Source organism: Pelodiscus sinensis, chromosome 2 (assembly GCF_049634645.1).
Source record: "Pelodiscus sinensis isolate JC-2024 chromosome 2, ASM4963464v1, whole genome shotgun sequence".
Lineage (NCBI taxonomy): Eukaryota > Metazoa > Chordata > Testudines > Trionychidae > Pelodiscus > Pelodiscus sinensis.
In genome coordinates this window covers 86,392,849-86,420,457 of record NC_134712.1, presented here as the reverse complement: position 1 = coordinate 86,420,457, position 27,609 = coordinate 86,392,849, and the positions used below count along the sequence as shown (strand labels likewise).

General features: G+C 42.9%; 1 protein-coding gene across 12 annotated transcripts in view; it reads left to right on the top strand.

Annotated features, from left to right (window-relative positions):
- PIEZO2 (piezo type mechanosensitive ion channel component 2) overlaps positions 1–27,609 on the top strand; it is a 423,840-nt gene that overhangs the window by 34,228 nt on the left and 362,003 nt on the right. The window contains exon 2 of one of the 12 annotated variants that reach the window (XM_075920992.1): positions 7,807–7,856. The exons of the other annotated variants lie outside the window; for them this stretch is intronic. Within the exon in view, the coding sequence (XP_075777107.1) occupies positions 7,835–7,856 (22 nt within the window). The 5' untranslated portion in view covers positions 7,807–7,834. The remainder of the gene's footprint in view (positions 1–7,806; positions 7,857–27,609) is intronic. 12 annotated transcript variants of the gene reach the window in all.

Sequence of the window (27,609 nt, the reverse complement as noted above, 5' to 3'; positions counted from 1 at the left end):
TGGGCCTAATTGGCTTTGAAAATATCTGAAAGTCATAACTTTGTGGCTACTCCCATGTCTTCTGATGATATTTCCAGAAAACTGTACTTCAGGAAGGCATGTCCTACCGCAGTAATTTAATGTGCTCATTGCTAAATGACTCACTTCACATACCCCTGTATGGCTTAGTTTCTATAATGCTGTGACCCATTGCATCCATCAGTATATATTATTTTTTAGGAGGGACTCCAAAGGCTAAAGGGGTGGGTGGGTGGGTGGGTGGGGGTGTGTGTGTGTGTGTGTGTGTGTGTGTGTGTGACATTTTGTAATACCTGGGCAATATAAAGAGCAGAATTCTGCAGGCATGATAGATCTTTTCATCTTTTTTTTCTTTACAAAAACAAAAATTGAAAACCTGCCAGAAAATTGCTGTGTGTAGCATTCACTCTGTTCTGCTCACTTATGCCTGTATGAGTAGAAAGTAATTTGTTTGACTAGAACTCAGACTAACATGAATTTCCTGTTTATTTTAGCAGTTACTATCCAATCTAATTTGCAAAACACAGGTCTCCTCTCAGGTGATCTTTCTGGGGAAAATTATGCATCACATCTACTAGATTAGAGAAAATATATTTCAGGAAATTATTCACCTTAAGTTTCTTGATAACTTGAATTAAAAACATAAAGCATTACATTGTCTCACTTTCATCAGTGCACACTGTCAAAAATGTCAAATTTTACTCAGCTGTTCTGATTGTCACTTGCAAATGAATCACTTGCTCATAGAATACTAGGACTGGAAGGGACCTCGAGGAGGTCAATGAGTCCAGTCCCCTGCCCTCATGGCAGGACCCAGTACTGTCTAGACCATCCCTGATAGACGTTTATCTAACCTATTCTTAAATATCTCCACAGATGGAGATTCCACAACCTTCCTGGGCAATTTATTCCAGTGTTTGACTACCGTGACAGTTAGGAACTTTTTCCTAATGTCCAACCTAAACCTCCCTTGCTGCAGTTTAAGCCCATTGCTTCTTGTTCTATCCTCAGAGGCCAAGATGAACAAGTTTTCTCCCTCTTTCTTATGACACCCTTTTAGATATCTGAAAACTGCTATCAGGGCCTCTCTCAATCTAAACAAACCCAAACATCCAAGTCTACTTTTTTTGTCAAAAATGAGTCAAACATGTTTCATTTCATTGAGATTGTCTTAATTTAGCACAAGCAAAAGGGCTGTACAGGCAGTCCCCGGGTTACGTACAAGATAGGGACTGTAGGTTTGTTCTTAAGTTGAATCTGTATGTAAGTCGGAACTGGCGTCAGCCGTTGCTGAAACTGATCAGTTTCAACCGCGGCTGAATCTGGACGCCAGTTCTGACTTACATACAGATTCAACTTAAGAAACCCAGGCGTCCCCAAGTCAGCTGCTGCTGAAACTGATCAGCGGCTGATTCCAGGAAGCCTGGGGCAGAGCAACTCTGCCTCGGGCTTCCTGTAGTCAGCCGCTGGTCAGTTTCAGCAGTGGCTGACTTGGGGACGCCTGGGGCAGAGCAGCTGGGGTGCTGCTGGGTTGCTCCAGTAGCGCGGCTCCTCAGCGCTACTGGAGCAATCCGGCAGCACCCCAGCTGCTCTGCCCCAGGCGTCCTGATTCAGCCGCTGCTGAAACTGACCAGCAGCGGCTGAATCAGGACGCCTGGGGTAGAGCAGCTGGGGTGCTGCCGGGTTGGTCCGGAGCGGCGCTGCGGGACCAACCCGGCAGCCCCCAGCTGCTCTACCCCAGGGGTAGGCAAGAAAAGCCTGGTCTGCTGGGGGGGGCACTAGCTGCACCCCTCCCCCCCAGCAGACTAGGGAGACGGGGAGCAAAGCCACGGAGCACACCCCCAGCGGGACAGCCCGGGCGCGCGTGCGTGCTCCGCGGCTTTGCTCCCCGTCTCCCTGGTCTGCAGGGACACGGGGATCAAAGCCTTGGCGCATGCCCGCAGCAGGACAGCCCAGGCGCGCCGCGGCTGTCCCACTGCGGGCGTGCTCCAAGGCTTTGCTCCCCGTCTCCCAACCAGCAGACCAGGGAGACGGGGAGCAGCTTTTCTCGCCCCGGAGGACGGGGGCGGGAGACCGCGGCGCATCTGGGTGTCCCGCCGCTCCCGTTCTCTGGGGTGAGAAAAGCCCCGTTCGTCCGCGTAACTCAGGGACTGCCTGTATTCTCTTCTTGCTGTGTCAAATTCATATTGAGATAAGATGGCGTAGTGGTGTCTACAGCATGCTGTAATGCAGGAGGTCTGGGGTCCCAGAGACTAATTCGGATTCTATGTCTGGATTTCATATGTTGCCTATTACTTCTGCTTCTGAGGACATTCCATGTGAATTGTTAGCAGTGAAGTCCCTCAGGATATGCCTACACTGCAATAGAACTAATGGTGTAGCTGCTGCTGACTTGGGTATAAAATTGCCATATAGATATTCAGGTTTGGAGCCTGGGTTCAAGTATGGAGGGTGTTGGAGCCTGGTCTACATCTCAAATATCTACTGCTTTTTTTTTTAAGCCCCACAGCTTGAGCCCCATGAACCCAAGTCAATTGACCGAACCTCTGAGACTCATTGCCATGGGGTTTTTATCAGAGTGCAGACACACCCTTAGTGGACTTTGAGGAGTTTCTGGCAAGCTTCTTTTTTCAGGATTAAAAACCCTGCTTGAAGTGTTTTTTTGGGGGTCTTGGTAGGTTGGTTGACTTGATTTGTTCAGGTGCTTTCCTTGAGCCATGGGAGGCTGGGAATTTCCTAGTGCTGATATTCTCTCTAGCCACCGCAGGCATTGATTTTTTTACTGCACTGAACAGCAGCTGATTGAAGTAGCATTGCAAGCTTTCTTGCCTTCCCAGCTGCACAGATAGATTGCCTGTGGCCCTCTTGCAGGAAGAATAGAAGGCAAAGGGCATGTGCAAGAGCTGCTTTCTCTGTGCACTTGGGGAGGGGATGTGGAAAGCCACATCAGTGTGTGTGACAGGACTATACCACCATGCCACAGAGCTGGATTATCTCTGTGGCTAGCTCTTCAGAGTTGGAAAGTGGGATTGCAGTATGTGCAAGAATACCTGTGCTAACTTCGATAGAGCCAGGCCACTAAAAATAACACTGTAGCTGCTCAAGTATCTGCCCAGTTGTACTGGGGAATTACACTTGGGCAGCTAGCTGGAGCTGCACTTTCTGATTTGCAGTATGGTGGTAACACACTTTTCATATCTGCACTGCTCAGTATTCAGTGCTGTGAAAGTTTTAAATCCCACAGCCTAGTCCATACTGAATACTTTTGCTTCATAGAGCTGGTGCATTTGTGATTGGAAGATTGGGAGAGGTGAGCAAGCTTAGTGGTGTGCATGAAAGGGCTGGAAAGAATGGATGGGCTAAAATGTTGGGATCCTCATTCTGTTCAGACTCCTGAATTGGAATCTTGGCAATGAGTTCACACTTCTTGTGGGACAGGCAGGACGAAGGAAATCCATGTTTCCAAGGTTACATCCTCTTGACTGGAGGAGAGGGGGCCCCTCCCCACGTGCCTCAGTGGCATTCTAAGCGTCCCTCTAGATGGAACTTCTGAATGAGATCCACTCCCCTTTCTGATTTTACAAATATGAGAACAGCTTATCCTCAAAACCTCTTGTGGGTCTTGATTCTGGGTCTGCCATATGGCAGCACAAAGCTCATTCCAGATGTAAATGTGAATAGCTCTCCCATGGATGTAAATAGAAATTTTGCACTTTTTGAGAGAACTGAATTTTGGAATTGATATCTGGCAAGAAGATCTGGGAGCCCTTGAGGCTAATCTGAAGTTGATCTTTGAGGTTCATTATCCACATCTTAAATCAATTTAACAAAAACTTGTGGCAAAATTAACAAAATTTAGCATATAAGGAAGGGAAGGAATGTTTCCCACCGGCCAAAAAATCTGATCATGAACTTGGCAAACTAGCAACTCAGTTTTCCACATTTTGGTAGTTATTGGGAGTAGGCAAAATTTGTTTAATTTTTTTCCTTAGGTCCTTTCTATAATTAGTTACGAGAAGATACATTTACAAATGAAAATTTGTTTTTGACGGTATTGGATTTAGTTGGGCGCCATTCTATTATACTTATTCTTATGACCTCTGTTTTACATTAGCTTACATGAGCATGATGGTTGAAATTCTTGGTATTTCCTGTTAGCTTATGCCTCAGACTTCAAAATACTTGAATCAAATTGGGAATCTTGTAAATAAGGACATATTCAGTAGAGTGTTTGATTTTAGTCATATCTTAGATGTGCATTTTTTCCCTATTAGTGTTCCAGGTCTAGAACACACATCTAGTAAGATAGAGACACTTAAGTCTTTGGATTTCTGAGACTTCTCAAGAAAATATACTACATTTTGAACATCTTAAAAAGTACAAATAGATAAAGTCAAATAAAATTGCCTTAGGAGTACTATTTAAAAAAAAATGAACACATGATTAATCATAGAATCATAGAATAATAGGACTGGAAGGGACCTCAAGAGGTCATCGAGTCCAGCCCCCCGCCCTCAAGGCAGGACCAAGCTCCACCTACACCATCCCTGACAGATGTCTATCTAACCTGTTCTTAAATATCTCCAGAGAGGGAGATTCCACCACCTCCCTTGGCAATTTATTCCAATATTTGACCACCCTGACAGTTAGGAATTTTTTCCTAATGTCCAATCTAAACCTCCCCTGCTGCACTTTAAGCCCATTACTCCTTGTCCTGTCCTCAGAAACCAAGAGGAACAAATTTTCTCCTTCCTCCTTGTGACACCCTTTTAGATATTTGAAAACTGCTATCATGTCCCCCCTTAATCTTCTTTTTTCCAAACTAAACAAGCCCAGTTCATGAAGCCTGGCTTCATAGGTCTTGTTCTCTAGACCTTTAATCATTCTTGTCGCTCTTCTCTGTACCCTTTCCAATTTCTCCACATCTTTCTTGAAATGTGGCGCCCAGAACTGGACACAGTACTCCAGCTGAGGCCTAACTAGTGCAGAGTAGAGTGGCAGAATGACTTCATGAGTTTTGCTTACAACACACCTGTTGATACAACCTAGAATCATATTTGCTTTTTTGGCAACAGCATCACACTGTTGACTCATATTCAACTTGTGGTCCACTATGACCCCTAGATCCCTTTCTGCCATGCTCCTTCCTAGACAGTCGCTTCCCATCTTGTATGTATGGAACTGATTGTTCCTTCCTAAGTGGAGCACTTTGCATTTCTCTTTATTAAACCTCATCCTGTTTACCTCTGACCATTTCTCTAACTTGCTAAGGTCATTTTGAATTATGTCCCTATCCTCCAAAGAAGTTGCAACCCCACCCAGTTTGGTATCATCTGCAAACTTAATAAGCGTACTCTCTATCCCAATATCTACATCATTGATGAAGATATTGAACAGTACGGGTCCCAAAACAGACCCTTGAGGAACTCCACTTGTTATCCCTTTCCAGCAGGATTTAGAACCGTTAACAACAACTCTCTGACTACGGTTATCCAGCCAATTATGCACCCACCTTATCGTGGCCCTATCTAAGTTATATTTGCCTAGTTTATCAATAAGAATATCATGCGAGACCGTATCAAATGCCTTACTAAAGTCTAGGTATATGACATCCACCGCTTCTCCCTTATCCACAAGGCTCGTTATCTTATCAAAGAAAGCTATCAGATTAGTTTGGCATGACTTGTTCTTCACAAACCCATGCTGGCTATTCCCTATCACTTTATTACCTTCCAAGTGTTTGCATAGGATTTCCTTAATTACCTGCTCCATTATCTTCCCTGGGACAGACGTTAAACTGACCGGTCTGTAGTTTCCTGGGTTGTTCTTATTCCCCTTTTTATAGATGGGCACAATATTTGCCCTTTTCCAGTCTTCTGGAATCTCCCCTGTCTGCCATGATTTTTCAAAGATCATAGCTAAAGGCTCAGATACCTCCTCTATCAGCTCCTTGAGTATCCTGGGATGCATTTCATCAGGACCTGGTGACTTGCTGACATCTAACTTTCCTAAGTGACTTTTAACTTGCTCTTTGTGAATCCTATCTTCTAAACCTACCCTCTCTCTGCTTGTATTCACTACGTTAGGCACACCTCCAGACTTCTCGGTGAAGACCGAAACAAAGAAGTCATTGAGCATCTCCGCCATTTCCAAGTTTCCTGTTACTGCTTCTCCCTCCTCACTAAGCAGTGGGCCTACCCTGTCCTTGGTCTTCCTCTTGCTTTTAATGTATTTATAAAAAGTCTTCTTGTTTCCCTTTATGCCTGTAGCTAGTTTGATCTCATTTTGTGCCTTTGCCTTTCTAATCTTGCCCCTGCATTCCCGTGTTGCTTGCCTATATTCATCCTTTGTTAGTTGTCCTAGTTTCCATTTTTTATATGACTCCTTTTTTATTTTGAGATCGTGCAAGATCTCCTTGTTAAGCCAAGCTGGTCTTTTGCCATATTTTCTATCTTTCCTACACAGCGGAATTGTTTGCTTTTGGGCCCTTAACAACGTCCCTTTGAAATACTTCCAACTCTCCTCAGTTGTTTTTCCCTTCAGTCTTGCTTCCCATGGGACCTTACCTACAAGTTCTCTGAGCTTATCAAAATCTGCCTTCCTGAAATCCATTACCTCAATTGTGCTGGTCTCCCTTCTACCTTTCCTTAAGATCATGAACTCTATTATTTCGTGATCACTGTCCCCTATACTGTCTTCCACTTTCAAGTTCTCAACTAGTTCCTCCCTATTTGTTAAAACCAAATCCAGAACAGCTTCTCCTCTGGTAGCTTTTTCAACCTTCTGAAACAGAAAGTTGTCTCCAATGCAGTCCAGAAACTTATTGGATAGCCTGTGCCTCGCTGTGTTAGTTTCCCAACATATGTCTGGATAGCTGAAGTCCCCCATCACCACCAAATCTTGGGCTTTGGATAGTTTTGTTAATTGTTTAAAAAAGGCCTCATCCACCTCTTCCACCTGGCTAGGTGGCCTGTAGTAGACTCCTAGCATGATATCACCCTCGTTTTTTACCCCTTTTAGCTTAACCCAGAGACTCTCTACACAGCTATCTCCTACATTCATCTCCACTTCAGTCCAAGTGTGTACATTTTTAATATACAAGGCAACCCCTCCTCCCTTTTTTCCCTGTCTGTCCTTCCTGAGCAAGCCGTACCCTTCCATACCAACATTCCAATCATGCGTCCCATCCCACCAGGTTTCTGTAATACCAATGATATCATAGTTGTATTTATTGGTTAGCAATTCCAGTTCTTCCTGCTTATTACCCATACTTCTCGCATTTGTATATAGTCATCTAAGATACTGATTTGATCTTGCCTCCCTGTTGTGCCCTGACCCTCCTTTCTCGTTGCCATTATAGGCTGTAGTCCCCCCCATTTCCAACCCATCTCCCAGTCCCGCACATGCAGCACTTACCTGTGGGCTTTGCTCACCTGCCCCCAACAAACCTAGTTTAAAGCCCTCCTCACAAGGTTAGCCAGTCTGTGTCCAAGATCTTGTTGAAGATGTTGAAGATCTCCTTGTATATGCAGGTTAGAGTGGATTCAAATTCGAGTTAGGTAATAATGATCATAGGTTTTTCTTGGTTAATTTAAATTATCATACTTAAAAGGGTTCATTGTTTGTACTTTAGAATAGTAGGCTGGTCAAATGAAATCAATGTACTTACTTAGATACTAATATATTCAAATTAGTTTGTCTCAAACTTCAATGGTATTGCTGTGAAAGCAATTTTATATTGCATATAAGTGATAAAAATGAAGTCAATTGTAACATTATTTTGTTTAGACAATAATTGAGGAAAACCAGCACAACCATGATTCAAGAATATGCAAACAGTAAGTAAACACTAACTTGGCAGTGTCTTGGGAAACAGTTAGGTTCTCACCTGATGATTGGTAAGCTCCAAAAGATGAATGCCTCTCTCTTAACAAACCCCTTCCTTTTCTCTCCAGTGCACCCTATTCACAGCTGGGTGAATGAGGTCAGTGAAGTCCCAGAATTCAGGGATATAACCATGTGGGTTCATTTCCCATTCCGGAAAGGGGGGAATTCAGTAATGTCTCTGTTTCTGCTTTTGCTCACCACTGCTTGGTCTGTGATTCTGTGTTCTGAACTTCTACCACTTAGCTCGGCTCTTATTGACTTCATTGGGTAGTGGGGAATCTCACTGCTGCAGCACTCTTTGTTTCTTTCACTGAAGTACTGTCTCCCACACAACGTCTAACACTGGGTCTCCTAAACCAGCTTACTAGTGATTTCAGCTCTAGTGTTCACTAGTAGAAACAAGGATACTAAACTGAGTTTCATCAGCTGTGTCTTAAAACACTGACGGAGGATTGTCAGATTGTATCTCAAGCTCTTTTCAGTGTCCAGAATGCCTATCCCCACCCACCCTCTAACTTGTCTTTGATTTGGCAACACTGCATAGAAGTGAGGTTACAGGTAGGGTGAGACACCTAACTCCTGTTAAGGCATATTAAATACTATTCTGCCCTCTATTCGTGGAATAAGAATGACAAGATTTCATTATCCCTGCATTCAAGATTAAGGTGAATTTTAACCCCAAACAGTCAAAGTTGATCATGCTGGAAAAGCAGGTTTTCTTCTACTCATCATCTAGGCCAGCGGTGAGTGATCTTTTGAGTCGGGGACTGCTGATCCATTAAAAAAAATAAATCAGTTGGGGGCACACACATAAGAAGAAAAACCCAAACCCTCACTGAAGTGGCCCCTGACAGAGAAAGACACTCCCCACATTCCTTTCACCCCACAGCCTAGGGATGCTGGGGCTGGTAGATTTTATGTGCTCCAGCCCCACGGGGAGATGGTGGAGGGGGACTGGAGCACCAGTGCGGGCTCTCCAATGCTGTGTAGGGGAGCTCTGAGCCTCAGGGGCTGGATCCAGGCAAGCCAGGGACCACCTGCAGCCCCTGGGCCTTATGGTCCTCACCCCTAATCTAGGCAAAGTAGGTGTCTCCATACACAAATACAATCTGCTCCTGAGTTCTCCCTCTCCCCCCCCCCCCCCCCGCTCCCAGTTTGTCAGCAGATGGCTGTGGAGTGCTTATTCATTGTGGAGTAATGATGGAGGCTATTAAGCTTGTTTGCAAAACTCTTCAAAAATGTTTAACTTCAATCAGGGCATGATTTTCTTCATTTGATGAGACACACAACAAACTAGGCCAAATGGATTATAGAAAATGTATGACTTGAAGCTATTGTGCTATTTTGTAATTGAGACTTCATTGGCTGCAGGGATTACCCCATTAATCATTATATGACATTCTGGAATGCATGACTGTAAATCACTGTAGGACTTCATAGCAATGGAGTCAGAGATAGAAAAGCCTTTTAGGTCATCCAGACCACCTTTCTCCAATGCAACATTGTTCTCTACAGTAGTTCTTTATCCAGTCTAATTTTAAGATCCTCAAGGGATGGGGCTTCCACCAGTAATAGGTCTCTCTTTCAGGAAGCTTTTCCTGATGACCAGTACGCTTTCCCTTTCTCAGTGCCGTTCAGTTCCTTTGGGTTATGCCCACATGTATTGCACTAAATTCCTTCATCTCATCTGAAGACGTAGTCCCTGAGGTGCTATTTGATGTTTTTAAAGTTACAGACTAACACAGCTACCCCTCGGAGACTTTCACTCCTTGGTGTTTATACTTTTCAAGTATCTTAATAGGCGCACTCTTTAGCTGTACTTTAGTGGTTGCTTAGCCAAACTCTGAAGATCTTGCCATAGAAATCATCAATCTCTGCCAATTTTTGTCGCTCTCCTCTGCACTATCTCCACCTTTTTATTTGCTTTCTGCCAACTTAATGCCCACAATTGAATTCTGTATTCCTGATGCAATTGCACAAGAACCACATGCTTTTGGATTATTAATCTCTCTCTAAAGGAATGTCCGTGCAAACAGACATGACCAGAATCTGAATAATATGAAGGAAAAAATGTATGTATGTTCTTAGTAGGTCACGTGTATTGTTTATTCTCTAGTAGGGAGTAGGGTTGCCAAGTGTCTGGTATTCACCTGGACAGTCCGGTATTTGCAGGCTCCATCCGGTAAAAAATAACAGGAAATACCAGACATGTGAATTGTCCAGTATTTCCTGTTTCCTTCGGATGGAAGCCAGGTGGGGACAACTTTCTGCTGCCGTGTCTGGTGGGGCGGGGGAGTGAAGAGCACGGCAGAGTCGTAGTGAAGGGGGCCAAGAGAGGGCACTTTCTGGGCACCACCCTAGGGGGGCGCTGGGCTGGGGTAGGAGAGACCCAGGAGCTGGCCACATGATGCCTCCCTCAACACCAGCCGTGGCCAACCCGCGGCTTGCAAGCTGCATGCAGTTCTTGCCTCCCAAAGGTGCAGCTCGCGAAGCGGCTCCTGAGTGCCTCCACCCCAACAGCCCACGCCCTCCGTTGGTTTCCCTCCAGCCCCTGGCTTCTCTGTGCTTATCGGGTCGGAACTGTGGGGTTTTAAAAATGGTGCCCAAAATGATGGCTGTCTTAAATGGGCAGCCTCCTTTTTAATTTTTTATTTAATTTTTAATTTTTTTTCTTAACAACTTTGGTCCCCCCCACCCCTTTTTTTTTCTCGACAGAATTTTTTTTGGGGGGGTAGGGTGTGGGAAGTGTTCGGTATTTTTTGTTAAACCATCTGTCAATCCTAGTAGGGGGGAATTCATGCAGTGTAAATTCCACAACACGGTGTTATTTTACGGAATAATTCTAAACATGCATGATGTGTTATGATTCAGTGAAGTGCAAGTTCATACTAAGAAAAAATGTGGCTATTTTATCAGAGGCCAAATCAGAGGCTTCATTAATTGTGATAGCCAGGGAAAAAGTGACACTATAGTGAAGAAAAGAGGAAAGCAATGATTGATTCGTTTTTGCTAAAAAATGTGCAGAAATTTGCTTTAAGGGTTGTCACCATTTTGTAAAATTATTACTACATCAGCACAAGAAAAGTTGTCTTGCTTTAGGGAGGATGAAGTCAGTTGACATTCCTGAACTGTTACACTACAAAATTTGTATCGACCTCTGTAAAAACTGACATTTTGTCACTTAGGGAATAACATCAGCTTGAAATGTAGTACAAGCTCAAGCAATTCTAGCTATTCTTTATTGTTGAATAAACTTGGCTTCTATTTGTGAAATATTGAAGAGTTTTAAGAGTATTTGTGACATAATTCATGCAGTACACAAAATGCAATTTAGCCTATTATCACTGTGTGTGTGTGTGTGTGTGTGTGTGTGTGTGCGCGCGTTTACATGCATTATTTTGACTCTACTCAAGCAGTGTTCTACAGTATGGGATGACTATTTTTCATAACTGCCCTTAAATTATTCCCGGAACTCTCTTTTTTTTTTAAAGTGCAGAATTGATTTCTGCCTATTTTAACAATGATGATCTGCATTCTTTTAACATTCAAGAAACCACCACATTTTTAAAAATGTTTTTGTTTTTAATTATTTTTCATAAACTAGGCACATGTTTATCAGAAGTACGAACTCGAGGGAGTAATCTTCCTTCAGCTGCATGGACTCATTAAGTCCCTTTTCCGGTGCATATTTATGTAGTGACTGAGTTTGCAAGGTTAGTGTATGTGACAGCATGTGCCCATGTCTGAGGGCTAGGGTTGGCCCTACAGGGCGCTGGGGCTGTCCCCCCTCCCAGTTCCCCAGTCACAGGGCCAGGGCAGCTCCCCTGCTACAGGCCCTGCCCTCACCTCCCTCCACTCTCACCAAGCCCAGTTCCTGCTCTGCCTGCACCCCACTCCTGCTTCACCCTCTTGCCCCTCCCCCAGCAATGCAGCCCAAGTGATAATGAAGCCAAGCACGGGGCAGCTTTATCCCCTCTGCACTCACCATGGTGGTGGGAAGCCATGCCCTCCCAGCCTGCTGCGCCTCACTTGTCTGTGGAAGTGGGGTGGCCTAGTGCTGGGGTGCTCTGCTTCTTGCTGCTATGGAGAAATGGAGCACAGCAGGGTGCAGCCGAGCAAGCTGCTGGGCCGCTCTGTGAGTGTGTGTTGGGGACGACCCCTGCTGTCACTCCATGCCAAGTCCTGTAATCCCCTGGGTCTCTCCTATCCATAGGAGGATTGAGGTGGCTACCGCAGGGGCCCCCAAAAGCACAGAGTTTGGGGAAGCTGCCCTGATTGATCCTATGGCTCTGCTGAGGGAAGGATGAAGCCCAGAGTTCTAACTGTGAATGAAGGTACTGCACACGGAACATGCATGTCTGAGGGAGTAAAAATAGAATTGTCGGAACTATTTTCTGTAGCCCTCCTATGAACCTAGGAAAGTGTTGGGTCATTTTGGTGAGCAGGTGTTGTCCACAAGTTGTTAGATCCTGTATGAGAGCCATTTTCATACTTCAAAAGTGTGTGTCTGACCATGTAGCCCAGAACGAAATGTCCTGAGTGCCTTCATCCTCTACCCCAGGTTGACCATGCAGAGCATCTGGAGCAAGACTTGACATCACAGGAAGTAGGAACTAGAGTTACCAAGACCAAAACCGCTGTCCCACAGAAAAATGGTGTTTGCTGCAACTTCCTGAAAAAAGGAGCCCTCTGTGCCTAGTATTAAACACCATGTTTGACACATGCAAACATTTCCACCATACTGCTGGCAGAGGTCCATAATGGTGTACATCTACAAGAAAGGCAAGCAAGATGACCCCAGCATCTGGAGACCCATCTCTCTCTGCTTCAGCATAGACAAACTGCATGTCCACTTCCTCATGGCTAGGATCACAGAATGGTTGGTGACTAGATGAACCATGAGCTCCATCCAGAAGGGCTGCTACTAACACAGCTTCATCCTTCAGACCACCCTGAATATAGCCAGGAGATCATGGAGCCAAGTGTGCCATAGTGTGGCTTGACTTGGCTAATGCTTTTGGAGCTGTGTCCCACCAGCACACTTTTGATACACTGCAAGAGTTCAAGTTGCCTGAAAACTTTTTCAAACTAGTGTGGGAACTTTATGAAGACTGCACCATGCCCACCCGCTCCATGGAATGAGAGATGCCTGAAAACCTGATCTGCAGTGGCATGGAGCAATGCTGTCTCCTCTGCCCCATCATTTTCAACCTAGCCATGGAGCTGCTCAGGCGAGCAATTTCCAGTGGTCTAGGCAGTTTTGATCTCTGTAGAAACAGAATAATATCCTGGCCTATGTGGATGATCTAGTCTTTACTTCGGATAACTCCTGAGAGCCTCCAACAAATGCTTAATGTCATCAGCCAAACTTGCCAATTGGAGGGGACTTTGCTTCAGCACTGGGAAGTGAGCATTGCTGCACATTGGTGGTGGTAGAAAGGACTTAATCCAGGTGATGTGGTTTCATATTCAGGGTGAATCCATGATCTTCCTCAAGAACAGGCAAGCATGCCAACATCTTGGCATGTCCATGGGTTTTCGAATCCAGCAGACCCTGACAACACCATTGTGGAGATCCTACAATGTGTGGCCAGGAACGACGACTCCTCCCTACTGACACCATGGCAGAAGATCAGTGCCCTGAATTCCATTTGTTCTGAGGGGATCTGCCACAGCAAAGGTACCTCTCAACAAGGCAGACAACACTCTCAGGCAGCTGATGAAAAAGTAGATGTTTCTTCCCCAGCATGCCAGCAATGAACTGGGATATATCTCCGGCAGGCATGGAGGTGCCTTGAATGGGGGAGCTGAGTGATGCTGCCATAATAATCATGTCTTCCAGCGTCTGACGTGCCCAGACATGATGGTGAGGAACATTGTGGAGAGTGCTCTGCAGGATGCCATCGAGCAAATTGCCGTGAAGTTAATTGCTGGGATCCCCTCCTATCAAGATGTTACCATCTATTTCGGTGGGTCCCTGGAAGGCAAATTTGGAAGGGGAGGGGGAGGACTTTGCTTTGCTTTGGATTCATGCCTGCAACGCTACCAGTGTCTGGAGAAGTGTTGGGTGCCACTAGATATGATGCGAAGAATGCCATGAGCTGGGAGTCCTCGTGCGCAGGAGAAGAACACTGAGTGCACCATCATCACTCTGAGGGACAGAACCAAGCTGGAGAGGATCCTGAAGGATGGCATCTGGTGCCAGTATGTAGAAAACCTGAAATGGAAGCTGGATGATGGTGACTCCTTCAAGGTGATGTGCAAGTGGGCCATCAGCCACCACTTTCTCCCAATTTGCTAACTGGAGATTCATCCGCTAGACTCAACTCAACTGAATCCTGCTGAACGGAGCTGTCTGACACAGGACTCTGGATGAGCGATTCAGGAAGTGTGGCTATGCCAGGGCTACTCCATATCTTGTGTAGCTGCAAGCCCCAATCAAAGCCTGACGTCTGTGAGATAATGTCATCCAAGACTAGCTGGTGGCAGAGAGCCATCCTGCCACCCTGGGGGAAGGTTGTCATGAAATTTGCTATTCCCGGAAAGGACAGCCAACTGTGACCAGACATTATCACCAATGATGACTGGAAGAAGATCATCCTGGTAGACATAACAATGCCCTTTGAGAACACTTACCTCAAGATTGGTCTCTCGGGGTTTGATTTAGCGGGTTTAGTAAGGACCCTCTAAATAAACTGCTGATGATACCCCTGTCGACTCTGGTACTCCACCCAGTTGTGAGGATTAAGGGGAGTCGACAGGAGCATTTCTCCTGTTGACCTCCAGCAGTGGGGTGCCATAGAAATGTAACCTAAGGTACTTTGACTCCCTCTACGCTATTTTCATTGTTGGAGTTGTAGATCATAGATGGACTTTCTCCTGTAGTGTACACCTGGCCTCACTCAAGTTCTTTTTGGACGGACTGTATTTCCTAATAGACAAATCTGTCTTAAATTCTTAGTCACTAAAGGACAGTCTTCACTCATATTTGCTTTCCACAACCAACTCTCTAGGTAACTTTTTAGTGATGTATCCAAATCTTGGATGCTAGTATCTAAACTGCATTACACTTATTCCTCTAAATTTGGCTTAATGCTGATCTTGGACTTTGTATTTATGGAGAGTCTAAACACTATGCCCAGATGTATAGACACTCTCTTTTCTTAACCATTGTGTTATGTAAACTGTAAACATTAGTTTTAATAATATTTTTGAATTTGTTCTTTTTAGTATCTCCTTAACTTACTCAATCTTTCTTTAAAGTGGTGTTAAGTATACCTTTGCATTTGTCAGTGGTTCTCTGACATGGGTGGACCAAACAAACAAAACAAAGACTGGTTCAAGAACAGCACAGGAGTGTTATCTTTTATGTATTTTCCTGTTCCGTTGCTAGTACATTGCAGTCTCAATTAGTCCAACATTTGTCACTAAAATTAACCTTTTGAAATAGTGTCTGTTCCATCTTTCCCGAGGAACAAATTTAGCTCTTACACATCTAAATTTAGGTATAATTGACTGATTTTAGTTATGTTACTTCAGATTTACACTGGGACGTGTTAATTTGAGTCAACAGACATTTGCTAGAGTTAAGGGCATTAGGATCCAGCTGAATATTTTTAAAAATTTTCAAATACAATTTTCCAAATTTCCTGGACTTCATTTGCTCTAATGGAATCATCCAGATTTTTGTGAATTTCCTGCAGTTATATTTTGTGTGCACTGGATATACTTGCGCTGGAAAATGGCAGACATCTGAACCACAAAGCATCCTTCTCCTGAGGTGAAAATGTTCTCACATTGTGGGGCACTATGTGTGCCAGCCTTGTTGAATACTACTGACCTAAATATATTGGCAGCGCTGAAGCTAGTCTAGTACAGAAATCACAAAGGTAGCCAACATAGCTTTTTGCACCTCTCTAAAACTGCTGCTGGTTATCACATTTAAGACGCGGCTGCAAAGTCAAAGAGTGGCAGGAACAACTTTCTTGGCCACTGATACAATGTCTGGAATTGTTTAAGATTTTTTTTTAGCATTTTCTCCCCCCCCCCCCTTTTTAACACCTTATGGAGACACTAGACTCTAGTATGTCTTATGGAATTTAAGAAACCTAGGATGTTGGATATAGTAGAATTACAGATTCTAATCTTGACAGAGGTAAAGATTCCTTAGTCTCTTGATTTTGAATGAAGGACTGAATGTCAGTTGTTCAGTTCCTTGCGTATAAAATCTTTTGAATAAGCATAAAACCAAGAACAACTCTTAGGTGATTCTTCCTTTACAGCATCTGATTCTAATTTGGAGTCTTCTGATTCTGCTGCCTGCTAATAAACTGAAACCCCGGGCAGGGTGTTATTTTTGGACGCCTTGAGGGCCACTGAATGAAGGAGTGGAGGACCCACTTTTCTCTCTTTCTCTGCATAAGGCTTCAGGGCTGTTGGAGGAGAATGGGAGCTTTCTTCTAAATGCCAGATTTATTATGCAAGGGTCATACAAAAGGGGGTTCAGATGAGTATTGCCAAGTTTACTTGACCACAAAACAGGATGTGCTCCCTATTCCCCATCCCAGAACTCCATATAAAATAAAGCCATTCATACCCCTTTAAAAAAAAAAAAGTTAATGCTGATTGAAAGGGCTTTTAGGATCTTTCTCAACTAAAGGCTAAGAAATGACTTGTGCCATTTAAAGGGTTAATGTTGTTAACTAAGAGAATGAATTGGGGAATTTGGTAGGAAGGGTGTGCCAAGCTGAAAACCATACACAAATTGAAGTTATATAAAATTCACTCTCTCTCTCTCTCTCTCTCTCTCCATATGTATATTATCTCACAAATATATAATATACATATGGAGTGTGTTTCTATATAATGTACACATTGTGAGAGGATCTTTACATCTGTAACTACATATGTAATACATAAAACCCAATTCATTATCTGTATTCTATGTCAATATGAACAAAGGAAGCCTTGTTGATTATGTACAATGCAGGATGTAGTGCTGATATGAAGGAGTTCTGACATGACTTTCCTACTTCTGGGTATGCAAATACAAATTCTTTTTTTTTAACGGGTTTGGTTTTTCATTCATGTTTCTTGATTGGAACAGAAATCATGTTGGCTCCTTTTGGTTATTTTCTAATTTATACATTTGTTTTATTATTGCTTTAGGAATCAGATGTTGTAATTAACTGTTGATGGACACCACAAGGGATCAGTATAGGCATAATTGTTTGGTCATGCTACTAAATATTGGTAGATTTAAAAACACTCAGTTATTTAATTTTCTTCTGAGGAAAAAACAGTCCCAACTAGAAATATAAACATTTTAAGACAGGTCATACTTTGGACTTAATTTACTTAAATGTGTCATTCATTGTGCTGTAGAAATATTCCTAAAGCTTCCAGTGTTTCTGATATTTTAGAAATACTGTGCTTTGAGCAAGGATTTTGAATCAGTATAATTAATCAGATTAAAATGGCTTGTAAACTAGACATGTTTTTCCTATTATTCTCCCACTTCTAGAGGAAATTTATTGATGTTCACCATCTAGAAGCTAAACTTTGAAGGCCAATACTACATTGCTTGAGCAGTCAGAGCTCCAGAGGAAGTCAGTATGAGCGTTGATTGAACAAGAAATGTGGAATCAGACAACTACACCATCAGTTTGACTTCCTCATGGTTCCTATTCTTTCCTCACCATCCAGACAAGCCAAGAGGGAGCCTCCCTCCATGCTCTTTGCATCTCATTTCCTGGATGCAGACTCTTTCCAGTGGAAGTTTTCATGTCCATCTGTGACCTTTTTCTGCAATCACCATAAAAGGGGCAAGATCAATAAAGCTATTTAAAAAGCTGGTTCAAAGAGAAAAGAAATGAATCTCTGATTGTTGGGAAGGTTTTAAGAATCCCTTTTGTACTGCTATTGCAAAACCTCTGTTTCTAACCCTAAATGTTTTGCCAAATTTATGAGATTATAATGAACTTTATTTAGGGTTGCCAGATGGTTTCAACAAAAATATCAGACATACTTGACATTACGTCACAATCTACATTACATCTTCTTTAGAAAATACCGGACATTTATATTTTCTCAATTTGTTTCCCGAACAGAAAGCTCCAATACTGTGCTGTCAGGTTCAAAACCGAACACCTGGCAACCCTGATCTTACTTATAGCTTTAATATTTATGACCATCCGAAAAGGAAGAGACCCCTTTCCTTAGGGAGTGAGACCATGCAATGTTTGCTTCTGGTGCAGAAAGAGCAGGAGGACTTAGTCTCAAATGTAGAAATTAACACTTGATTTAAAAACATTAAAAGTGTTGAGTAAATGAGAGTGTTTGGGCACCAATATGAGGTTTATTGTATTCTATCTCCACACAAACCTAATATTGGTAAACACATTTCTGTTAATATTTTTTCAGTTTTAATAAAACATTTGCTATGGGATAAGCTGTACATTTAGACCTTTTTAGATTGCCTTGAGTGTACAACTTTGGGAGCAGGTTTTGCTAACTTCATCCTTCTGGGCAGAACATATTCCTTCCATTCGGGAAGTGAGTCTCTGAGGAGTAGCCCCCTGTTACCAACCATGTTAACTCAACTTGTCCAGTTGGGTCAGATGCCGGTGTCCATCAGTCTGTTTTAAAGCGATCCAAAACCAGCTTCTTCAAACAAAGTGTTATTTATTCACTAAAAGGGGTATAGCATGCAGAGCGAAAGGTAAAAAGCATGTGCCTTTTCCCCCCTGTGTAAACCTTAATGTTTTCTTGCAAGATTTTGTATATTCCATTAGTCCATCTACCTCAAACTCTGGTTAGAAAAAATAGCTGGTACGCTGCAGTTTATATATGTCTTTGTCAGCATCTCTCCAGGCAGTTGTTGACAACCCTCCACCATTTTTTCCCCACCCTAGACTCAGGGTTCTTTTAATAGCTTAGTTTTCCCTTTGATCCTCATGCTGGGAAGAATTAACTTTGACAGACCTGCTCTTTGTCTACACTACCAATTGATCAACAGTAACAAAAAAGTTTGTTGTTCACAGGTGCTTAAACCCTCCTCCCCTCCGAAAGACAAAAGCTTTGCCATGGCAAGTGACAGTGTGAATGGCTTGTTATCTACAGGGGCACTCTCCTATCAACAACATGAACCCCTTTCATAAGGGATGGAAGTATTTTGTTGGCAAAAGAGCATTTATGCTGCCCAGCTTTTAGTGACACAGTCCCCTGTGCGACCCTCTGTATCTATGGAGGCACAGGTAAACAAAGAGTCTCTCAGCCATCTAGCAGCATGCCCTTACAAGCTGCAACTTAGATTTTGAAAACTCCGGAGTTACAGGAATGTAATCATAGGGCTGTTGCAGTGAAGGCAAGAGAAGTTAGTTAAGGAGTTGTATGAAGTTTCCCTTTTTTTTTTTTTTTTTTTTTTTTTTTGTTCCTGGAAACCCTGTTGTTTTTCTTTATCTTGCTTCCATCCGACCTCCCAACTTGGCCATTCTGCTGTACATGATAAAGCCTCTGGCCAGTTATCTTTCAGGAACATCTTTTGTTACTCAGAATGGCTCCTACAGAATCCTCTAGTGGCCAAGGGAGGGAATTTGTAATGTGCAAAGAATGAACAGTAGTACATTTAGGGCTACCTCTAGACTACATTCCTCTTTCGGCAGAGAAATGTAAATGAAGAACTTCGAAATGGAAAATGAAGCGCTGACTTGCAAATGGATTCCAATCGCTTTTTCGAGAGGATTTTTTTCAGAAAAAACCCATGGTCTAGACACGGTTCTTTTTTTGGGGGGAAAACCCTTTTTTGAGGGGTTCGGGAGATTCCCAAATCTGCACTGTCCTTTGTGGGTGGTGAATCTGAGGAACTGTCCCGGATTGAAGTGTCATTAGAGGAGGTTTTGGAACAAATAGAAAAACTTAATGTTAAGAAATCTCCGGGACCGGATGGCATTCATCCAAGGGTTCTAAAAGAACTCAAATGGGAAATTGCTGCGCTATTATCTGTGGTTTGTAACCTATCCTTTAAATCGGCTTCCGTACCTAATGACTGGAAGGTAGCCAACGTGACACCAATATTTAAAAAGGGCTCTAGAGGCAATCCGGGCAACTTCAGACCAGTAAGTCTAACTTCAGTACCAGGCAATTTAGTCGAAACAATAGTAAAGAATAAAATTGTGAAGCATGTAGAAGAACATAATTTGTTGGACAAAAGTCAACATGGTTTCTGTAAAGGGAAATCCTGTCTAACTAATCTATTAGAGTTCTTTGAAGGGATTAACACATGTGGACAAGAGGGATCCAGTAGATACAGTATACAGGCAGTCCCCGGGTTACGTACAAGATAGGGACTGTAGGTTTGTTCTTAAGTTGAATTTGTATGTAAGTCGGAACTGGTACATATTGTACCCCAGGTGTCCCTGATTCAGCCGCTGCTGAAACTGACCAGCAGCTGACTACAGGAAGCCGGAGGCAGAGCTGCTTTGCCCCGGGCTTCCTGGAATCAGCCGCTGATCAGTTTCAGCAGCAGCTGACTTGGGGACACCTGGGGCAGAGCAGCTGGAGTGCTGCTGGGTTGGTCCCGCAGCGCTGCTCCTCGGTGTCCCCAAGTCAGCTGCTGTTGAAACTGACCAGTGGCTGATTCCAGGTTGCCCGGGGCAGAGAAGCTGGGGTGCTGCTGGGTTGGTCCAGTAGCGCCGCACCTCGGCACTGTGGGACCAACCCGGCAGCCCCCCAGCTGCTCTACCCCAGGCGTCCTGATTCGGCCGCTGCTGAAACTGACAAGCGGCGAGAAAAGCCTGGTCTGCTGGGGGGGGCGCCCCAGCTGTGCCCCCCCCAGCAGACCAGGCTTTCCTCGCCGTGGAGGACGGGGGTGGCGGGACCGCGGAGCGTGTCGGCAGTCCCGCCGCCCGCGATCTCCGCGGCTTTGCTCCGCGTCTCCTTGGTCTGCTGGGGGCCCCCACCCCCCGCCAGACAAGGGAGATACAGAGCAGCTTTTCTAGCCGCGGAGGATGCGGGCGGTAGGACCGCCGTGGCGCGTCTCGGCGGTCTGCTGGGGGGGGGGAGGGGCACAGCTAGTTCAGGGTTTCCTCACCCCGTTCTTAAGTAGGGATCCGACGTAAGTAGGATCCATGTAACTGGGGGGACTGCCTGTACTTGGATTTTCAGAAAGCCTTTGATAAGGTCCCTCACCAAATGCTCTCGTGTAAATTACATGGCCATGGGATAAGAGGGAAGGTCCTTTCCTGGATTGAGAACTGGTTAAAAGACAGGAAACAAAAGATAGGAATAAATGGTAAATTTTCAGAATGGAGAGGGGTAACAAGTGGTGTACCTCAAGGGTCAGTCCTGGGACCAATCCTGTTCAACTTACTCATAAATGATCTGGAGAAAGGGGTAAGCAGTGAGGTGATAGTTTGCAGATGATACCAAACTGTTTAGGATAGTCAAGACAGAAGCAGACTGTGCGGGACTCCAAGAAGATCTCACCAAACTGAGTGATTGGGCAACAAATGGCAAATGAAATTTAATGTGGATAAGTGTAAAGTAATGCACATTGGGAAAAATAACCGCAACTATATGTACAGTATGATGGGGGCTAATTTGGCTACGATAAATCAGGAAAGAGATCTTGGAGTTATCGTGGACAGTTCTCTGAAAACTTCCACGCAGTCTGCAGCGGTGGTCAAAAAGGCAAATAGGATGCTACGAATTATTAGGAAAGGGATAGAAAATAAGGCCCAGAATATCTTACTGCCCCTATATAAAACTATGGTACACCCACATCTTGAATTCTGTGTACAGATGTGGTCTCCTCACCTCAAAAAAGATATTTTGGCCTTGGAAAGGGTTCAGAAAAGGGCAACTAAAATGATTAGGGGTTTGGAATGGGTCCCATATGAGGAGAGGTTAAAGCGACTGGGACTTTTCAGTTTAGAAAAGAGGAGACTGAGGGGGGATATGATAGAGGTCTATAAAATCATGAGTGGTGTGGAGAGGGCCGATAAAGAAAAGTTATTTATTAGTTCCCTAAATAGAAGAACTAGAGGATACCAAATGAAATTAATGGGGAGCAGGTTTAAAACTAATAAAAGAAAGTTCTTCACACAGCGTGTAGTCAACCTGTGGAACTCCTTGCCAGAGGAGGCTGTGAAGGCTAGGACTATAAGAGAGTTTAAAGAGAAGCTAGATAATTTCATGGAGGTTAGGTCCATAAAAGGCTATTAGCCAGGGGATAAAATGGTGTCCTTGGCCTCTGTTTGTCAGAGGCTGGAGAGGGATGGCAGGAGACAAATCGCTTGATCATTGTCGTCGGTCCACCCTCTCTGGGTCATCTGGTGCTGGCCACTGCCGGCAGACAGGATACTGGGCTAGATGGACCTTTGGTCTGACCCAGTACGGCCGTTCTTATGTTCTTATCGCTTGAACCCTAATTCCTTAAAAAATGAGGTTTACAGGTTCTTTCAAAAAAGGTTTTTTTCCCAAAAGAACCACATCTAGACCGTGGTGTGTGGTTTTTTTGGAAAATCCTTTTTTGAAAAAGTGATCAGAATCCATTATGCAAATGAAGCACAAAATTTGCAAATCAGCTCTTCATTTGCAATTTTGAAGTACTTCATTTACATTCCTCTGTCAAAGGAAGAATTTAGTCTAGACGTAGCCTTACACTAACTGCTCCTTTTCTGTACCTGCAGATTTCATCTGGGTTAAATTCTGGCTACTTTATTGGCGAAGACTTTGGAGTTGATGAACTAGGTTCTTAACTGGCATAAACTGTTGCAGTTCCATTGACGTAAATAAAACTAGGCTGATTGACACCAGATGAGAATTTAGCCCACTGAGAGTACGAGGGGGTTTGTACATCTTTACAGGTGGACCTCCTCACTGTACAGAACTTCTACAGTGTCAGTGAGGGATCAATGGTTTCCCCACTGAGATCACTAAGGAAAGAACACTTTTTGTTTAGAAAACCGTTTGGTTTTTATCTTTTATAAATCTCAAAGTCAAGTTTAATGCACCCTTCACTTAATTTTAATCCTTCAGGATGTATACTTTGGCTCCTTCTCAAGGAAGAGATCTTCTGAGATTCTCAGTAGACTCATTTCTCCAAAAAATGAGTTTTCAATTAGATGATTTGTTTTAATTGCACAGATGCACTATTTCATTATAGAAGCAAAGTTCACAATGTGACCTTACAACTGTGCTTTGGTTATTTCCCCTGGACTTTTATTTTACTCAGTGCTTGTCTGTAATTTAAAAACTTCATTCTTTTCCCCCTCTTATAATAAGCAAGAAATGTTTGTCACTTGTGGATAACTACATCAGATGTAAAACTTAATAAATGTGCTGAGAATCAATAACCCTAATTTCCCTTTGTCAAATTTAACTTTCTGTTCTGTGTCGATTTGATGCTTCAGGGACTCGTTGCGTATTTTCACTACAATGGCTTAGCTCCAAACTAATACGTAATCAGATTTTATATTGAGGCTAGATATAAACAGATTAGAATTATTAACTGCGTGGGAAATTTTTTCCAAATTAGACTTCTTTGAATTCCCACATTCAAATACTGTTGGGCAAGAATACAATGGTTTGTTATATAAACATAAAGGAGGCATTAAATAATTTTGGATGTCCAGTCTTGCTGTTAAAATTTGGCTAGTACCTTATCAAACGTCCTAGGGAGTTTCCATAATTCAGGTTCATAGGAAGCAGAATATTGTTACAAATGCTGTAGAATGGATAAGTCATAAGTGGAAGAAAGCATCCTCAAAGTACAAAATACTTGGCAATTTAAAGCAAGCACAAGGCATAGATTGTAATCTCTGAAGAATAGAATGTGTGGGGTCTTGATCTGTTTATATAAAGGGTCATGTAAATTCAGCAACTGGTGATAGTTTGTGCTCAAGGACTAAGGCTTTTCAGGTCACCTAAGAAAAGGGGCTGAAGTCTACAAAGAAGAGGGGTTCTCACCATTTTGTGAGCATTCGGGGTGAGGGGGGCAGAAGAAGGGACCAAGACTGGGTTAGAAGTCCTGTGCAGGAGAGGAAGGATCCTGGGAAGGATGGCATGGTATTTTTCAGAGGTGTCTTTTACCAGGTAAAATCATTTGTACTGTTCTTTTCCCAGGACCGTTGCTCTCAGCTCAAGCCATTTTCTATTTTAAAAACTGTTTCATTAATACACAGACCACATTACTTAGTTTTAGCTATACACTGAACTTGTGGTTACATAAGGCAATAGTCAGAAATCAATCTAGTATTGTACTATACAAATTAAAATTGCAGTAGGCATAGTATAGTATATAATATAATACTGAATATCAGAATGGCTCGCTCTCTCTGTGAATATATATAAAAATAGGTTTTTGTATTTTTCTCAAGGAAAATTGTCACGATGCTTCAGTTTACAATATTATGTAACTATTACATATTGCAAAACTATTCTCAAATTGCTAAATATTTTCCAGTATTTTTATAGTATAGTCTAATAATTTTTATTTTTATCAGTATTCCACTTTGAGCCAGTATTTTACTAGTGCCCTGTCCTAAACTAGTTTTCCTAGCAAATTGCTGACCTTGGATCTGGACTTCTTAGATGACTCTGGCCCAGGTGTAAAGACTTTTCCAGAGTGGCGAGAAACCTGATGCAGGAAATGGGTATTGTATTTCCTGTGGTATTATTTAAAGAATACTGGCATGTTGGAATCCTGTGCAAAGCCTGTCTGGGTGTCAGGCTTTTGCTGCTGCATGCCCCTCAAAAGGTAAATTGTACATCAAAAGGTTCTTACTTTTGGTGGGATTCTGGGCAACATGCAGAGCTTCTTGGGAGACATGGCACGAGTTTCAGACCCTAGGCAATTGGATCAGTGGAGTCTCCAGTACTAAGAGCTGTCACTCTTAACAAGCACTCTTGTTATGAGGGCTGCATCAGGAGTGTGTGTCTAGAATCCCAAAGTCTGGGACAGAACTTGCAGGGATTTAGAAGGGTTAGGCAAAGGATGTGCTCTAGAGGAAAATCCTCCAGGAAACATAGACATTCTACAACCTGTATACTCTTCAAGCTGTCTTGCAGTTCCCTGTCTTCTTGCTGGGGCCTGAAACAAACCCAGGACAGGGAAGTGGCAGGCTGCAGCTATACAGAGTGACAAAAAGTTTATTCCTCATCTCTGTATGTAATTCTGTTGTTAACAAAATACTGTATAGGGCACATAGTAATGAGTGTTTGGATTCCCTCTCAGCTGTTAGATGAGTGTCCCAGGGATCTATGGTATCTTCACTACTTTGATATCTGGAATGGGGCTGTAGAAACCTTGATCATTTTCTTCAGTTATCAAAAGCTACTGGTGTATATTGTAAATATGGTGTTGTAGGCTACTTACTTAGTGTTTTACTGGCATCTTTCATAAGACAAATGAAGCAGATTTTACATGCCTTTTTATCCATAACACTGTTAAGAAGTAAACGTCCCTTTTGGGCAGGCAGTGTCACAGCAAAAGAGAGTTTTTTGCAATAATGAATTAATAATTCACTATATTTTAAGTAGGAATAAATAATTACCATTTCTCCTTCTTTCATATGAAGTGAATTATTTATTACTTTATGTACAAGAAAGGTCATCTCAGAATTGGGATAATACTGGACCATAAGAATAAATGACTAGCATTTCCTTCAGGTGGAGAGAGACTCCTTGGCAATCACTGTGATTCTTTGATTTCATCCGTTTGCAATATTATTCATCAGTTTCCTTTTCTTTGTAATGTTGTTTTGATTGCCATTTCACTAAGCATTCTGGGCCCATTTTTTCTCTGCTGTGCCAGAGATGAAATTGGCCCTTGGTGTTCCTTTTCTATAACTTAAAGAATGACAGAAGATTTAAAATTATAGTCATGTTATCATTATCGAGGTTATATATATTATGAATATTACTTCATGTTAGCATTTGACTGGTATTCATAGTCATACTTCATCAGAAGTATTTTTTCTGGATTTGTTTTTGCCGCATCCTTCATCTGCCTCAGGAAAATTTTAGGAATACTTGTTTGCCATAATGACACCATCACAAATGAAGGTTTCTTGTTCCTTTCCAAATCTTATGTAAAGTGGTGTATTGAAAATATGATTTGCCATGAAGTATTTGGATGGCTGAGTGGATTAGTAATGGATATGGAATCCCTGACATCTAGGCTTCCTAAGTGCCTAAAACAAAAGACAGAACTATGTAGCGCTTTAAAGACTAACAAGATGGTTTATTAGGTGATAAGCTTTCGTGGGCCAGACCCACTTCCTCAGATCAATATGTGGAAGAAAATCGGCACAACCATATATACCAAAGTGATACAATAAAAAAAATGAATGCATGTGAAATTGACAAATCAAATTTTAGAACAGAGTGGAGGTGAGGCGGGAAGGTTAGTTTCTGTGAGGTAATGACATAGGGGAAGTTTCTGTGAGGTAATGACATTAGGGATGATAATTGGGGAAGCTATCTTTGTAATGAGTGAGATAATTAATCTTTTTTAAACAAAGACTCTAATTATCTCTCATTACAAAGATAGCTTCCCCTATTATCACCCCTATGTCATTACCTCACAGAAACTAACCTTCCCCCCTCACCCCCACTCTGTTCTAAAATTTGATTTGTCAATTTCACATGCATTCATTTTTTTTATTGTATCACTTTGATATATATGGTTGTGCCGATTTTCTTCCACATATTGATCTGAGGAAGTGGGTCTGGCCCACGAAAGCTCATCACCTAATAAACCATCTTGTTAGTCTTTAAAGTGCTACATAGCTCTGCCTTTTGTTTCAGCTACACCAGACTAACACGGCTGCATCTCTATCACTATTCTAAGTGCCTAAAAGTTACAGCCATTTGATGGATGGGTGCTTAGTGGCTGAATGTGGTGCGTTGATTGTCTTAGGCCAGTTGTTCCCTCCTTTTTTGAGCATACAGACCCCTTTTCAATCTGTCTAGACTACGTTCTGTTTTCGAAAGAGGATATGCAAATTCCCACGGAATTCTTCTTCTGATCTCACTTTCGAAAGCTCCACTTTCAGAAGTGAAAGTAGTCTGGACGCGTTTAAAAAAAACGACACTCTTTTTCGAAAAAAACGTTCTTCCTTAAAAATGAGGTTTATGCTGTTTTTTTTCAAAAAAGGGGGGTTTTCCCCAAAAAACTGCATCCAGACTACTTTTGCTTTCAAAAGCTCCACTTTTGAAAGTGAGATCGGAGGAAGATATGCAAATTTCTCTTTTGAAAATAGCATGTTGTTTAGACGTACCCTCTGTTAACATTTTACAGACCCACCCTCAAGAAGAGCAGTGGGAACTGCAGCCAGTACGTCCCTTGGCCCATGCTGCTTCCTCAGCTCCCACCCCCTCTATATCTTGCCCATCCACCGAGGGGGGCCCTTGTGGCCAAAGGCATCTCCTGTCCCAGCACTTTGCCCTTGGCTGGGCACGGAGTCCTGGGGAGGAAAAAAAGGAAAAGAAAAGTAAGGATTGGGGTCTACTGAGGTACTGGGAGTGGGGATAGGGCTGGAGTGTAAACGGCAGTGAAGCTGGTGGTAGGAGGACGGATGATGCCTCGTAGGGTATCAAGATCCCACCCCCAGGACAGGAGGCAGAATGTGTGCAGCTGGTTGCGAACGGTGAGCCCCAGGTGAGACTCGCTTAGCAGAAAGTCCCAGTTCTGCTGTGAGC